General features: G+C 39.0%; 1 protein-coding gene across 1 annotated transcript in view; it reads left to right on the forward strand.

Moving 5' to 3' along the window:
- LOC118413508 (VPS10 domain-containing receptor SorCS3-like) overlaps positions 1–14,407 on the forward strand; it is a 17,789-nt gene extending 3,382 nt beyond the window's left edge. The window contains exons 8-27 of the mRNA XM_035816951.1: positions 38–124; positions 457–627; positions 1,088–1,237; positions 1,667–1,769; positions 2,179–2,255; positions 2,671–2,765; positions 3,192–3,299; positions 3,804–3,921; positions 4,260–4,396; positions 4,604–4,723; positions 5,180–5,348; positions 5,708–5,891; positions 6,325–6,488; positions 7,092–7,233; positions 7,857–7,969; positions 8,515–8,667; positions 9,426–9,525; positions 9,980–10,094; positions 11,014–11,171; positions 11,706–14,407. Of these exons, the coding sequence (XP_035672844.1) occupies positions 38–124; positions 457–627; positions 1,088–1,237; positions 1,667–1,769; positions 2,179–2,255; positions 2,671–2,765; positions 3,192–3,299; positions 3,804–3,921; positions 4,260–4,396; positions 4,604–4,723; positions 5,180–5,348; positions 5,708–5,891; positions 6,325–6,488; positions 7,092–7,233; positions 7,857–7,969; positions 8,515–8,667; positions 9,426–9,525; positions 9,980–10,094; positions 11,014–11,171; positions 11,706–11,779 (2,538 nt within the window). The 3' untranslated portion in view covers positions 11,780–14,407. The remainder of the gene's footprint in view (positions 1–37; positions 125–456; positions 628–1,087; positions 1,238–1,666; positions 1,770–2,178; positions 2,256–2,670; positions 2,766–3,191; positions 3,300–3,803; positions 3,922–4,259; positions 4,397–4,603; positions 4,724–5,179; positions 5,349–5,707; positions 5,892–6,324; positions 6,489–7,091; positions 7,234–7,856; positions 7,970–8,514; positions 8,668–9,425; positions 9,526–9,979; positions 10,095–11,013; positions 11,172–11,705) is intronic.
- Positions 14,408–14,782: the final 375 nt, after the last annotated feature.

Here is a 14,782-nt window from a genome sequence, read left to right on the forward strand (position 1 = left end):
TTTTTGTAAACTTCAGAGTCTTTCTGTTGTTTTGCAGAAATCAGCAGTTGAGGTGACCATGTACGTGTCGTGGAAGCGTGGAGACTTTCAGAAGGCAGTTTTGCCCAGGAACGTAAGAGCTGAGGTAGGAGGTAGTACCCCAAGCTCTACCTGTAATTTTTGTAGATTTTTTTTTACTTCTGCATTCAAAAGAGACAAAAAAACTTGAAATCTACCAAGCTTTATCAATATTTCTCAAGCGCCCTTCTGTAATACACATGTAGCATTTTATTGTCGGATGATATTCTTGCAGGGCACCTAAAGAAATTAAGTTTCAGTGTTGGCAGATAAATGTGGCATGAGCAAAATGGCATGGATTTGTACTGATACATACAACACAAGGGTTCATTGACCTGTTCCATCATCATAAAACACTGATGCCCAAATCTATTGCTGTTGTCCCCATTTTTGTGGTAGGATTTCCACATCCTGAGTACAGATGAGGACCAGGTTTTCCTGGCAGCAAACCATCGTGACAACCTGACCAGCCTGTACCTGTCAGACACTACAGGGCTGTACTATGTTCTCACACTGGAGAACGTGGTTGCTCTGTCCCTACCCAGTGGCTTTCTTGTGGATGTACAAGAGGTATGATAACTCTACGCAAGCCCTTTCTTTAATATGCTATTTCTATACATAAAAGAAATCTCTTACCAGCAAGCTTTCGATCAGTCCTCTGATTCTTCTCATGTTGAAATGACCCGGAGTGTATGTCCTGTAACCTGAATGGAAGTGTGATGTAAGCAAGGGATCAGATGTGCCATCGGTATTGGCCCCGTCTTGGTTGATGGATGGTTGACAGTCTCCTATGTATATGGCTTCTTTCACTCTTTGTTGGAGAGTTATCCTTTTCAGCATCTGATATTTTATCTGTGTAAGGTTATTACATTAGTATGTTGTGCTGTGCTGTGCTGTGCTGTGCTGTGCTGTGCTGTGCTATGCTGTGCTGTGTTGTGCTGTGCTGTGCTATGCTATACTGTGCTGTGCTGTGCTGTGTTGTGTTGTGAGTATTTCATATACTAAACTACCTTTTTTTGCTTTTGAAAAGGTGAAAGGCCTGAAGGGAACATTTGTGGCAAACCAACACACCCCCAGGAGAGACCCTCGTACCCTCATCACCTGGGATAAGGGCGGGGAGTGGAGCCTTGTGCAGGCACCTGTAAATGACATCCATGGGCAACCCTTCAACTGCACTTTGGTATGACTATAGCTACATGTACTTTTATGAAACCTGTAATAAAATTATCAGTTTCATGATGTGTAACATTTTGTATGTAGACATTCATGAAATAGACAGAATAACATAGTTGCATAACAAAGTTCTTTGTCCAACGTTTTTGTGACCATCTGTCAGAGCAGTTCTGACTGGTTCTACAAGGTGTCACTGCTGCAGTGTGAATAGTGAAGTCAATAATATGACTGAGTTTATATTCCCCCTCATCATGGTTTCTGAATGAATCATGGCTCAACTGTCTGAAACAGATTTTCTTATCAAAACAGCCTTCTAATCTAACATTGTAATAAACACTGGAAACATAGGAATAAACACTGTACAGAAAACTTTGTTATCCAGTGATTTACCAATCTAACAATAACCTGATGTTATTCTTCTCTTCTCTTCACCCAGCCATCCTGTTCCCTCCACTTGCACATGGACTTCAGCAAAACCATTTACCGCATTCCCTCCATCATGTCCAGACAGTCATCCGTGGGCCTGGTCATGGCACAAGGTACAAACTATTTTTGTCTTTACTACAATTATATTTCCTGCCCTTATAAAGGGAAAGAAATGTTTTGAATAATAAATGCAAGTTAGACAATATTGTAAACGAGTTTCAGAGCAATTGTTGGCTGGACGTTCTTTAAATAATTTTAATGTTAGGCTACCAGCATTATATATACCCTACCTAACCCTTGCCTCAATTTACCTATACTTATGCAATAGGGAGAATAATCTAGCTTTTATCTAATATTCTATATAAGAAAATTGAAAGTGATAAGAGTCACAGTGTTGGGATGCATAATGAACAAAGTACTGTATTATCCTTACTAGGGATGTCTATAGGTCTGCAGGCTAAGATGACTTTGTGTTTTGTAATTTCCAGTCTGTTCTTGACTTTGTATTTACACACATTTTAGGTAATGTTGGGGATGATTTGGACTCCATATCATCTGATGTCTATGTGTCACACAATGGAGGACTCACCTGGGGTCAGGTAAGAATATGGAATATCCGTGTGTGGTAGAGTCATTTTTAAGGTCACATGAAGAGATTGAAGATCATGGGATTTTACATAGCTAAACTGGTAGCAGCCACACAATTGAGCTCCTGATTCCAATCAGAACTCAGGGACACCCTGGGAAGGGCATCTTGGTTTGGGCTTCACCCAATTTTTCAGATGGGATGTGAAATGGTGGTCCAATAGTCTTGAAGGTACAAATTGTATTATGTATTTGTCATGCACATTAAAGGGGAAGTTCTATTGTAGCAAATCCTCGCTGTAAAGAATATACCCTACTACATAAACCACAAGGAAACTTGAAAATTACACTTTAAAAAAAGTACTAGTATTTGCACTTAGTCTAGTTGTTATCCCATTGGGTGTAATTTCTCTGTGTTAAATGTTGCAGGTTTTGGAGGGTCGTTACTATGTTGTGTTTACGGACCATGGTGGGGCCATTGTAGCAGTCAAGCTGCAGTCTGGCAAGCCTACAGACACTTTGGAGTAAGTGGATTTGCTTTGCTTTTTATATTTATTTGTTGGTATAAATAAAAAGACGCATATACATCAAGCTTAGTGCACATTTGTCTAAGGGCTACCCAACTAACTAAATGCTATTATTAAGCCCTGGATGCACGCAAGGTATGAAGTACACAATATGTAGTAGTTAAATGGTCTGTGTTTACTTGCTAGTCTAACAAGTGTGCTATCTGTGATGAAAGAACTTCCACCAATAATATATAATAGGATTCTGAACCATTTTTGATCCATGAAGAAGGGAGATATTGTTTTTAGCGTATTTGTGTGTCTGTCTGACAGTCTGTGTATCTGTGTGTCTGGATATTTGTGGATAGTATAACTTCAGAAGCTTTCATAGATTTGGGTAAATGATGTTGACTTTCAGTTTTTTGTGTGTGACGTATTCCACAGGTACAGCTGTACAGAAGGTCAGAAGTGGGAGTCATTCAAGTTCACGGACACCCCACTCCTGATCGACGGGGTGCTGAACGAGCCAGAAGAGGCCACACTCATCATCCTGTAAGCATGGGTGTGGTATTCTCCAATCCCTAGCAGGCCCCAATGTTGTGCCCTAGGGAAGGGCACTAATATCATGAATTTCCTCACTCCGCTTGGGACATCCCTCCGATGGGGTGCCAAACTAAGGTCTCATGTTTGAGAAAAAGCACACCACTAGCATGGTTGTTAAAGAACCCACCACACTTGATTGATGAGAGGAGTGAGTGGATCAAATGGTTTAACCTTACAATCCAGTCTTACCCAGCTTGTACTTATAGTGCCAAAAGTGTGTTGATTTTTAAGGCAGTTTATCGGATAAACGGTACAAACAGAATTCTTCTAAATGCAGGCATGTTCTTAAGGATTGCATTCACCATTTTACATGGCGTTGTAGTCTAGCGGTATAACTGGAAAAATTGGAGCAATGGACCATTTTGCAGATTTGTCTTAAAGCACCAAATATGCACACATGTTGTTGCATGTCTATTAGTTTATAAGTCACTGACTTTGTTTGTTTTTCCCCAGGATATTTGGTCACCTCCAGTCAGACTCCCGCTGGTACGTGGTCAGACTGGACTTTGGGTCCATCCTGACAGCCAAGTGTACTGACCAGGACTACACCACCTGGGTGCCCAGTGACCAGGTACTCTACATCTCCAACTGTTTACAGTGTTTTTATTTTTGTAGTGACCTCTTATCACAAAGCATACTAAATGTAGTTTAGGGAACCAACAGTGAGCATAGAATTACTTAATTTTTCTTCACATTAACATGTCTCCCTCCACTGCAGCAATCAATATCGAAAGTATCCTTTTCCTATTGTGGGTTCTAAAATAGATTGCTTGAGAATAAATCATTTTAGGACATATACATGTTGCTCTGCTCATTTCAAGCAGAGAAACATTGTACACTCAAGTTTTTTGACATTGGATACATGCGCATCTCAAGAGGCCTGTAATAAAAGATACTGTTTATTTACAGCTGGGAAGACATTGTTTACTGGGTGAAAGGAAAGTGTATGAGAAGAGGAAGGTAGAGTCAGAGTGTTACAACGGGAGGAACTACGAGAGAGAAATCAACACAACTATATGTCAGTGTACGCCGGAGGACTTTGAGTGGTAAGGACCACTGTCAGCCATATTCATTTACTTTTTTTCCAAATAGATATAGAATATAACACAGTGTATTCTGTATTACCTGAGGTACCTGCCCTCCTGATGGTAGATATAGGATCTCTTAAGGCCTCAGGGTGACTCATTAAAAGCAAATTTAAGCATATGCAGATCACACAATAGAATCTAGCGTAGGTTTAATTTGTGTTTCAGTGATTATGGTTTCCAGCGGTCCGGTGCAAACAGGACAGTGTGTTTGGTTACTGACTGGTTTGACCCAAACAAACCGCTGGGTGAATGTCCTGAAGGACACTTCTTCCTCAGGAGCTCGGGGTGAGTCAGTGCATTATCAGCTTATTAATAAGCTTCTGTGGACTTATGCGAGCTTTCATGATGGTAGCTGTAGCAGTTATCAATATTTAGAAATCATACAAATTGTACAGCAATAATTGTGCTTGTGAGGAAAAGTGACATGCTTTCAAATCAGCTGTCTACAAACACTGTCTTGAGCTACAAATGTACCTCTTGGCTAACAGCAAAATTTTTAGCTTGTGATTTTCACATGTGTGTCTGCTATATTCACATACATTTCTGAAATTTCAAGTATATGCAATGCTATGTTGTAATGTATCCCCAGTGTTACTATTTCTATCCGTGGGACTGGGAATGTAAATTTTAGACTCAGCATTCAAATTAGAATAGTCGAATGTATCTTATGTTGGTCTTCATTTGCTGTTTTTGTCCTGTTACTTGCAATGACATATCATCACTGAGTCTCGCTATTATCAGGTATAGGAAGATTCCATCTGACAACTGTACAGGGGGTGTTACGGACCAGTACAAACCCCACCAGGTGCCATGTCCACTGCAGAAGGCGGAGGGACTGCACCTGACAGCTGATGTGGGACCTGCGGCACCCACGCATACCAATGTCACCTTCCACCTTACTCAGGACAGGGTACGTGTGGTTTCCCCTTTCCCTACCTAAGGGTAGTCTGCTTAGGCTAAACATGTAAAAGGTATAGTATGATGTTGAGTGAACTGTTTAGTGAACATTGTACTCCTTAAATCAGTTTATTGATGTATACAAAATGTGCATATTGTGCTTGCACAATATACACAGGTGTAATTACAATATGATGTTGAAAATGTTAGGACCTAACGCATATCAGTTTTACATTGCTAAAATGCAATTGTTGGGTCACTTTTGCTGAAGTCTAAAAATAGAATAGGAAAAAAGGTTAGAGAATCCTTACCTATGGTACAAACACTTTTTTTTCAAGACCAGAAACACAACCTTTTTCTGAATCCTTGCAGGGCTCTAAAGCGAGTACTGTCTACACCTGGGACTTTGGGGATGGTGTCGTGACCTCCCAGCCAGGTCTGAGCAACAGCTCCACTCAGGTGCACAGCTACGACACGGCGGGAACGTACGCAGTCTCCGTGTCGGCAAACAACTCCGCAGGGTGCACCTCCACCACCATGTACATCAAGGTCAATGGTAGGTACATCAAGGTCAATGGTAGGTACATCATTTGTTTGGGGGAGAGGAAGATGCAAACTGTCCAGGCGGCTAAAATCGGGAGAAGAGCACAAAAGCAGAGCAAATCAGAAACTTTACAACATAACAAAGTGAACTTATACTAGTTATAGTTGTGTTAGTTTTAGACATGTGACTTATGTGACTTATGTGGCAGAGACTGTCATTCCTTGACTTTGACTTTATTCTGTCATTCTCGAAAAGGACAGTTGAACATAGCCAAAGCTGTGAGGTTGATGTGATTTTAGTAAATATTGTCTGATCAAGGCCATATTTATTCCTGTATTTTGTTGGGTTCTTACTTTTTTCAAGAACAAAAGTAGATGTTTGATTTTGATTTTACAGCTCAAATTATTAAGATCTTAGTTAACCTGTTATATTTCCCTTCCTACAGATAAGATCACCACCCTGAAGGCATGTGCACCCTCAGCACTGTGTGTCAACAAACCCTGGAACTTCACTGTCACTCCATTGGCCGGGGATGGTCATGTGCCAACAATCAGTAACCAATCAGGGCTCGGACTCATCCACTATGTGTGGGACTTTGATGATGAAGAGGTAAAATGGGGGTTTTATCTTATGCATTTTAAGATTGTGCCCATCCAAAAACGTTAACGCTAGCTCACTTTTATCCGCGGGACAACCTATATCAGTTGAATGTTAATTTAAGCAAGGTAATAGTATTTAGGGTTATCAAGTCAACCTCCAGTAGTTTCATAGTATAATACTATGAAAATATCTCAATTTCCAACCAGCATCCATCTGGGGCACAGCTCTAAATACCCTTTTATTAAATACAACGGATATAGGTTACCCCGCAAATAAACTTTAAGGTGAGCTAGCGTTACTGAAACTCTAAGTGAATCTTGGTAGATTTGTACCTAATAAAAACGACGTATGATATAATAATTAATAACATGAATCAATGTTTGAGAAGTTCTGTGTTTTCAGCAAATATCAGTATGCATGAGAAATGTGCCCTCTAATTGGGATATATACCAAAAAGAATTACAGATTCATCAAATAATTATGTACTTTCAAGTTTCATTACTACATGCAGTCAGATTTGAGCATTTATGAATAAAGAAAGATTCAAACAAACAATGACCAACACATTGCAAATTCTATCCTGACATATATTTTACTTCATGTCCTGCCTAGGAGACGGACACCAGGACCCCCCTGTTGTCCTGGCGGCCGTCCATGGTGCATACGTACAGAGAGACAGGAAAGTACAGCTGGACAGTGGAGGCCATCAACCCTGTCAGTAGGATACAGCAGGAGGAGGACATACAAGTCTACGGTAGCTTCATCTACAGTCACATTCCTGGTTCCATAGTTCCAAGGTGCAGGGGTAATACTAGGCACCTTGGAACATTGCATGCGGACACAAACTGAAAGAGAAGACCTCTCTAATCTTCATTTTGCATTCTCACATACCAGGACACAAAAAAATTTTCTGGACATCCCAAATTTTGCTCATGTTGCATTTATGGGACATTTTAATTATTATAAATATCATAACAGACAACATATTGAATTTCTCTAATGTAACATACTTTTGTATTTGCTGGGTTTTAACAGACTTCTCAATTTAAGGCAACTTATTATCAGTATACAAACCGTGTGATTGCTATCAGTTGCTCTTTTTTTTTTTAAAGCAAAGAGGCAACGAAAGTCAACTCGAGGCTTTTCTTACATTATAATATCATTCCAAAATTTTGGTTCTATCTGAGTGTTTAACTACAGATTCCAAACTTCCTGGCCAGTCCTGTTGAGACATTCTACAGTCAATGGGATTTTTATTACTATGGGAGAGAAAACTGTTGCATAATCTTGATATTCATGGCCACCCCTTAGGCTTGAGTTTTGAATCATGGTAACCACATCTGTAACAGTTTCACGCTCTTGTCTCTACATGGTCAGATATCCTGAAGACACTGGAGCTGTCCTTCACAGCTACCTTAGACATGGCCAACAAGGGGACAGCACAGTGGAGACAGCAGTTTGGTGACCTTCTGGAGAAACAGCTGCAAGAGGCAAGTGCTGTCACCTCTCTAACATGAACAGCTTTTCTCTATAAGTGTGTAGTCTGTTGGTGTCATTATCATACAGAGGTGTAATGCCAGAGGCTCCCCTGTACTGGAGACCTCCAAATAATTCTCCTCCAAATAATTACACTCACAGTCAGTCATCATTAAAAACATAAACTATAAGGTACAATTTGGTATTGCTAAGAATGAACGTTAATTTGCAAGGTCTTTTATATGACTCAGCTCCTAAACAGTAATAGCCAAACTATAAAACATATTTCTTCTGTGTTCATATTCCGATATGATTAAGGACTCATACGACTAGTCCTGTATATTAAATTTGTATCAAGTTTCTTTAATTGTGTTTTATAATTAGCAACTGCTATGCAAATGGCTAAGACCATAAAATTTTAGTGATGTTAAGTCATTACTATGTACCTGGTTGATAAATAGAGTTGAATAAATCTTCATTTTCATTCATTCATGATACAGATGCTGTTTGGCTCCTGTATGTTCATGTTTGATTATTCCTGTGCCCATTGTACCTGCAGGTGTTGAACGTGTCCGCTGCTCACCTGGCAGTGACAGTGTTCCCGTACATCCCCACACGGGTGCTGGTGTCTGTGTTCCCACCCTGTAACCTCACCGCAGAGCTCTCTGTACCAGAGAAGGACAGCGCAGAAGCAGCCAACTGTGTGAATGAAGTAAGTGAACTTGATACCTTTCTGTATCTCAGCCACTCAAAATCTTCAGTGTAAAACACCTGGTCCAGCTTTTGTATCTCAGTTTCTGTATAGCTGTTATACACCCTTTGGCATAACACACTTAGCTTCTATATCATTCTGTATTTGTATAGCTGGTATAACCCGACCCTTTGGTGTACCACACCAGCTGTTATATATGTGTCTGTATAGCTGGTATAAAAGTGTAACACACTTACCCTAGCTTTTGTATCTGTATATGTGTCTATAGCTGTTATATTCCCTTTGGAAAACACACACTAGATTCTGTATCTGTATAGCTAATATAACAGCCCTTTTGTGTAACACACGAGCTTTTGTATCTGTGTATACAATGTAGTTGCAGGAACTGCTTTTCAGCATAACAAGCAAGCTTGAACTAGAGGCCTCTAAACGCAATGATAAGCCTGTAGAATTTGTCAAGAGAGTGCAGACACTTCAGTGTTTTTTTGGAAAATGACATGATCCTAGACTTTGATTTTCAACTGTAGGTTAATAGCAATTATCAGAGAACCCAATCATTACCTTAAAAACAAAATTCTTGTATCATTTTTAATTTTTAAGAGCAAACTCAGATTTCTGGTAATTGTGAAGATCTTTTTCACAGTGTTTTACAATAAATCTACATATAAAATGGAGTTATAGATGCTAAATCTTACGTCTAATAGATCATTGTTCTGCCACTGACTTGCATAAACCTTGTTTTTGAAACTTCTCTACAGCTCACCAAGACACTTAAGGCTGCTGTTGATGCTGATAAAGTTACCATGATCCTTGCTGGTGGTTTGATAGTCAAGGCTCTGAGGGTTTACGTCCTGCAAGGTAGGCTACTCTGCATTTCAGTGCACTGTGTAAGCTAGTTCACAGAAGTATGCATTGGCAGTGTGATACATTGTAGTGAGGTAATATGTTTGAAGAGACTGACCCAGCTGGCCATATGAAGATCATAAAGAATGGCCAGAGGTCTGAAACTTTGACATTATCGTTGTTGACCCATCTCATATCGGTCCACAACATAAGTATTGACCAAAAGTAAAATCATGCTGCGCATGTGCTGCACCTTTTGTCTGTGCTTGGTCAGGAACAGACCAATCAGACTGCTGTTTTTTCCTATTTGTCTCCTGTTGGTTGGTCAGGGACAGACCAATCAGACTTCTATAATTTCTCCATTTTATGCTGTTGATTCGTTGGGATTGTAGCAATTTTCTGTCTTTTCTAATATGTGTATCCTCATGTGTCTTTCCTCACATGTTTATGCCATTATGCTTTTTTCCAGAATGTGCCCCTCCCATTCCTCAAGCACAGGGCAGTTACCAGTCTGTTATTATTGGAGTTTTGGCCCTGGTGATCATCATCATCCTGTTACTGCTCCTTGGCTACTTCTGGAAAAGGTGAGGTTATATGGGTCAAACATCAGAGTTTTTAAGTCTGTGTAAAGATTCTAATGTGTTTTCAGAGTCTCTGTTTGTGTCTGTAGTTATTTGATTACACTGCTAGTACTAGTATAGAAGTGAGTGGCAAGATGACTGCAAAGGTCACACTTGCTGGAGTGGCAGGACCGTATGCCACTCCAGTTGGTAGAGACATGACAGATCTTGGAAGAGGGAACTAGGAGGTATTGTTTTAGGTTTTTCCACAAATGTCTGATTGTGTAGTTTGCAGTTACAAATTTTCCATGAATTATGCTAGTCATGTACAGTACCTCCCTACCCACTCCCTTGACCTCCTGTTTGTTGGACGGACAAGGTAGCCATGAAGATGGAGAGTTGTCTCCTGGCCCGTCTTTCCCTTTCTAGGGTCAGCTTTTCCTGATGTCCATTCTGTGACATTGTCTTGCCAAGTTTACAGTAAAGAGACAGGAAAGTGATCAATGAATCAATGTACATATTAATCAAAACCTTATTCACGTGATTTGTAACGAAGACAAGACATACAAGAGATTACTTCACAAAATCTTGAGATCATTGATCTTCCTGTTGTGGTGTGCAGCTGTTAAGAAGATGTTTTACCAAGAAAATTTGAAGGGGCATTATATGACTTTACCAAGTTGAACTCAGTGGTATGCAACATGTACACTACAGTGATGATGATGGCCGTTTCTTTGCATCCAAAGATCAGTGGGAAGGTTGTCCTTCTCTGTAGGCTCTCATGTGGCTGTGCAGTCCAATCCTTGATCTACACACACAGTGTATATATTGTATACTACACACAATTCAGCCCTTGGCTGCTACTCGCAACATACAACATACAACATACATCTTATTACAGTACTCCTTGAGAAATAAAGCATTAATATTGTGCCGTTCCCAGAAAACGTGAGAGAAGTAACTGGTACTCCCAGATGCCGGCCCCGCCCAGCCTGATGAACGATGCTGGGGAGATGCTGTCTCCTGCGGAGGACCTGCTGGACCAGGAGATCACTGAGGAGGAGTTCCTAGATGACATCGAGGACGACTCCTTCCAACCAGGTACAACCCAGAATTCAATAGACTCGCATGTATATGCCTTAATGTATATAAGTTGTTTTAAGTACAAGCAGCCTGAGGGTAGTATTTACTTCCAACGTTTCGATGTCTGTCAGGCACCATCATCTGAGGGTTAGAATGACTGGATCATGCTTCTCACTGTTACTTAATGTTTATGGATTATCTAATCTTTATCAGTGGTCTGGACTGTTACTTGGCAACTTAATTCTTTATCTTGATATGTTTTTATACCAATGTATGTGTATGTTAATGTATGGAACAAAGTAATATAACTATCCAAATTATCTCCACAAGGGCTACTTTTCTACTTTGTTGTATATCTTACAGTATTATAGTCTTGCAGTCAACGAAATTAAACGTAGTTAGCTGAAATGCACAATACAAAATGTAGAATGGACTTACAGACAATGCAAATAGCTGAGACTGTCACAATAATTACATTGGATCAACATCTCCTGTACCTGTGGAAAACTGTTTACATGTAGGTAGCTTTAAAGTGCCATTCTGTGTTTTCAGTAAGCCAACCGACCTTGGTGATGATGTCAGGAGTGGGGCCCAGCACTGGCGGAGGAGGGAACATGCCCTGTTAGCTGTCAATCACAAAAGAAGGAGGACCCAGCAGGTTTAATCCACCATATACTGATCCTAACTATCTATCACAATTAGCAGTTTGACCAATGATAGAATGATAGAGTCCTATGGCAGTTAGTGGTTTGACCAATGAGATACAGTAGTTCCTACATGTGAGTCAAATAGTTGCATTTTGATGTTTTTATGCTGCATTTCTACATTTTGATGTAGGTGTTTGTGGGATCAGTTTTATTATTGTGATGTATTGCATCATCTGTGTGTTTGTGTGTGATGTGGAGGAATGATTTTACTGTATCAATTTTGCCAATAATGTTAAGGAAAAAATTGGCTGTTAATTAGTAACAGATGAGTGGCCACATTCCATGAGTTTTCAGTCAGTCTTAGCTGTGTAATATGTCAATGAAATCAGAGTATGGATGGGAGTAGTCGTGTACTACTGCCAATTGAAAACAGTGGGAGGAGCTGAGAAACGTATAACTGTGGTTTTCAGGATAATCCTTGTGCACCATAGCTGCCAGTGGTCCTTAATTGAGGTTATGTATGTGCAGGTTTGCAAGAGTAAATAGGCTGGCACCCAGGCCACTGTAAGGCTATCAAAGTGTTTGGTATATTCAAGACTATTGCAGGGGAGCTGCGGCATATTTAGCTGTTTTTTTACCAGGCTATTTTCTCATGGTATATTTCTGTTACGCTTGGTTTCTATTGCACTAGAGCAATAGAAATGAGGTACATGTACCGCCGTATGTCATTAAAAAAGTGTGACTCATAGAGCTAATGCAATGTCATATAGTATGCAATTTGATTACTGGTCAACAAAATCTGTACTTTTTGGCAATGCCTCAAGGCATGAGCTCTTTTTTATTCTAATTACCTATAGGCTAGCAGCAGTATGGCATCACAATATGTACAATGTATACTGTAAATTCTTTTACTTTTGCAGTGATATTACTTCACAGCAGGAAGAAAAAGGATGGTTTCACCTGGGTTTTTTTTAATTTGTTGTTGAAGAAGTTCTGTAGCACAGTAGTCATACAATGGGGTGCCATGAATTTGCATTTGTGCAAAAATGCAAAATCAAAACCAATCCCACCATGTACATAACATTGTGCACTCTAACCGAGGAAGCAGTTATGCTACCCTGTATTACATGATTGTATATCTTAAAGCCTAAAGATTCATTCCAACCACTAACTCTTATTCACATGTATGAACATGTAGATAGCTGTATTACAATGTAGTACGAGCAGTGTTGTTGCAGCATATGTAGTAGCTTGACTGTAAATATTTGAACTATTGTTGTCAAGAGATTAACAAGAGAAATATTCTTGTCTGTATGTACCAGAAGAGTATACTCATATGGTTATGTTGTGAAGTAAAAGCCACAAGAGCTGAAAGTGAAAGATTTAAACTTTATCACGATATGTATGCAGTTTTAATATGATAACTTATTTTAGACTAGATACACCTTGTAGGTAAAAGGCAATACTGGAGGTATAGAGATATTGCTTGTTTACTGTAATACAACCAGCTGCTGCCGCAACGCATGCCTGCAAAGCTGCCGGTATTATTGTACGTAGAATAGTAGTTATACCAGGTATACAGAAACAGCTAGGGAACATTTTCTTAACAATGTACAATCAAATGCATTGAAAATCATCGTCAGTAGATGCAAGCATAAGTTAAAGACTAGAGATGCAAACTCTTTTTGTTGTACTACAAATGTATTGTCTTTGTGATGTGAATAGAATGCATGGTGCCAACAGTTGAGGTGCTATATGGTTTGCAAAGAAATGTCATGCAAACAGTATTTGATATTTAATCTAGATAACTTTTCATTTTTCATTGCTGTGCCTGTTTGTTTTGTTTTTCTTCTAGTTTTATTGTCTCTGTTTGTTTTTATTTCATCATTCTTATTTATTTTATCTAATTTGCTGTTTTTAGCATCAACTTAGCTAAGTTAGTCTTAAGGTTGGTTGTTCAGCTGGGTGTCTCATGGAATGTTGCATCTAACCATGGGACCACTGAACTTATGAACTTACAAGTTAAACATTTGGTAGAGTGAAACAGTCATGTTGGACGAACACTACTTCCCTTTGCCACACAGCTTCAGGGCATTCCTATATGATGCTAATCATATATACAAGTGTGTAAACTTCCATAAGGCATTGAAGAAAAAATGTCCAAAATTTAAAATATAAGTAACAATGAAGGTGAACTGAACTTACAGAAAATGGTATAATCATAGCAATTCATTGTGTAAATCATTTGTTCCTCCTTCAAATTATTTGACAAATTATATAATTTTACTTATATGTACTAATTAATGATATTGTCAAAAATCTTTTCATTTCTTTGTCCTATGTTATGAAACCATTCCTGAGAAATTTTGTTTCTGTGTAGTGTAATGTATGAACTTGGAATTATGACTTGAAGCTTATGTGATATGTAAATATTTGAATGTCATTTTGGTAACTATTTTGTCAATGGCTCAAGAGCAGAGGCTAAGGAAGGTTCACTAAGTGTGGTTTATACAAAATCCCTGTAACGGTTGCAAAGGTAGTATTTTTGTTTGGAAGATCAATGTGTTTTGTCAATCAAGATAACATTAAACTGAATACAGTGTCAAACTTGCCCAAGAAGACCACTTTTATTATGGTCTCTATGGAGAGGTGGTTCTTATTCAGATGTAGTTGCTTGTAAGGGTGGTAGTAAGATAAAAAATCATATTGTTGCATGTATTTGTGAGAATTACTCATCCAGGAATTGAGGAATAACAGTTTATTTCAATCTGCATTGTAAACCAGTAGATGATACTAATCGTCATTTGAATGCTAGGCATGTCGAAGACACTAACACCAGTTTTAAAAAGTCTATCATTATCTATCTTTAACAAAACATGACCAAACTTACAAAAATGGTACTTAGGCCATACCAATTTAATTGATTTGTTCACAAATTCGCTCACTCCTTTTTTTGGAAAAAAAAAATAAAAATAAAAATTA

This window comes from Branchiostoma floridae, chromosome 4 (assembly GCF_000003815.2).
Source record: "Branchiostoma floridae strain S238N-H82 chromosome 4, Bfl_VNyyK, whole genome shotgun sequence".
NCBI classification, from domain to species: Eukaryota; Metazoa; Chordata; class Leptocardii; order Amphioxiformes; family Branchiostomatidae; genus Branchiostoma; species Branchiostoma floridae.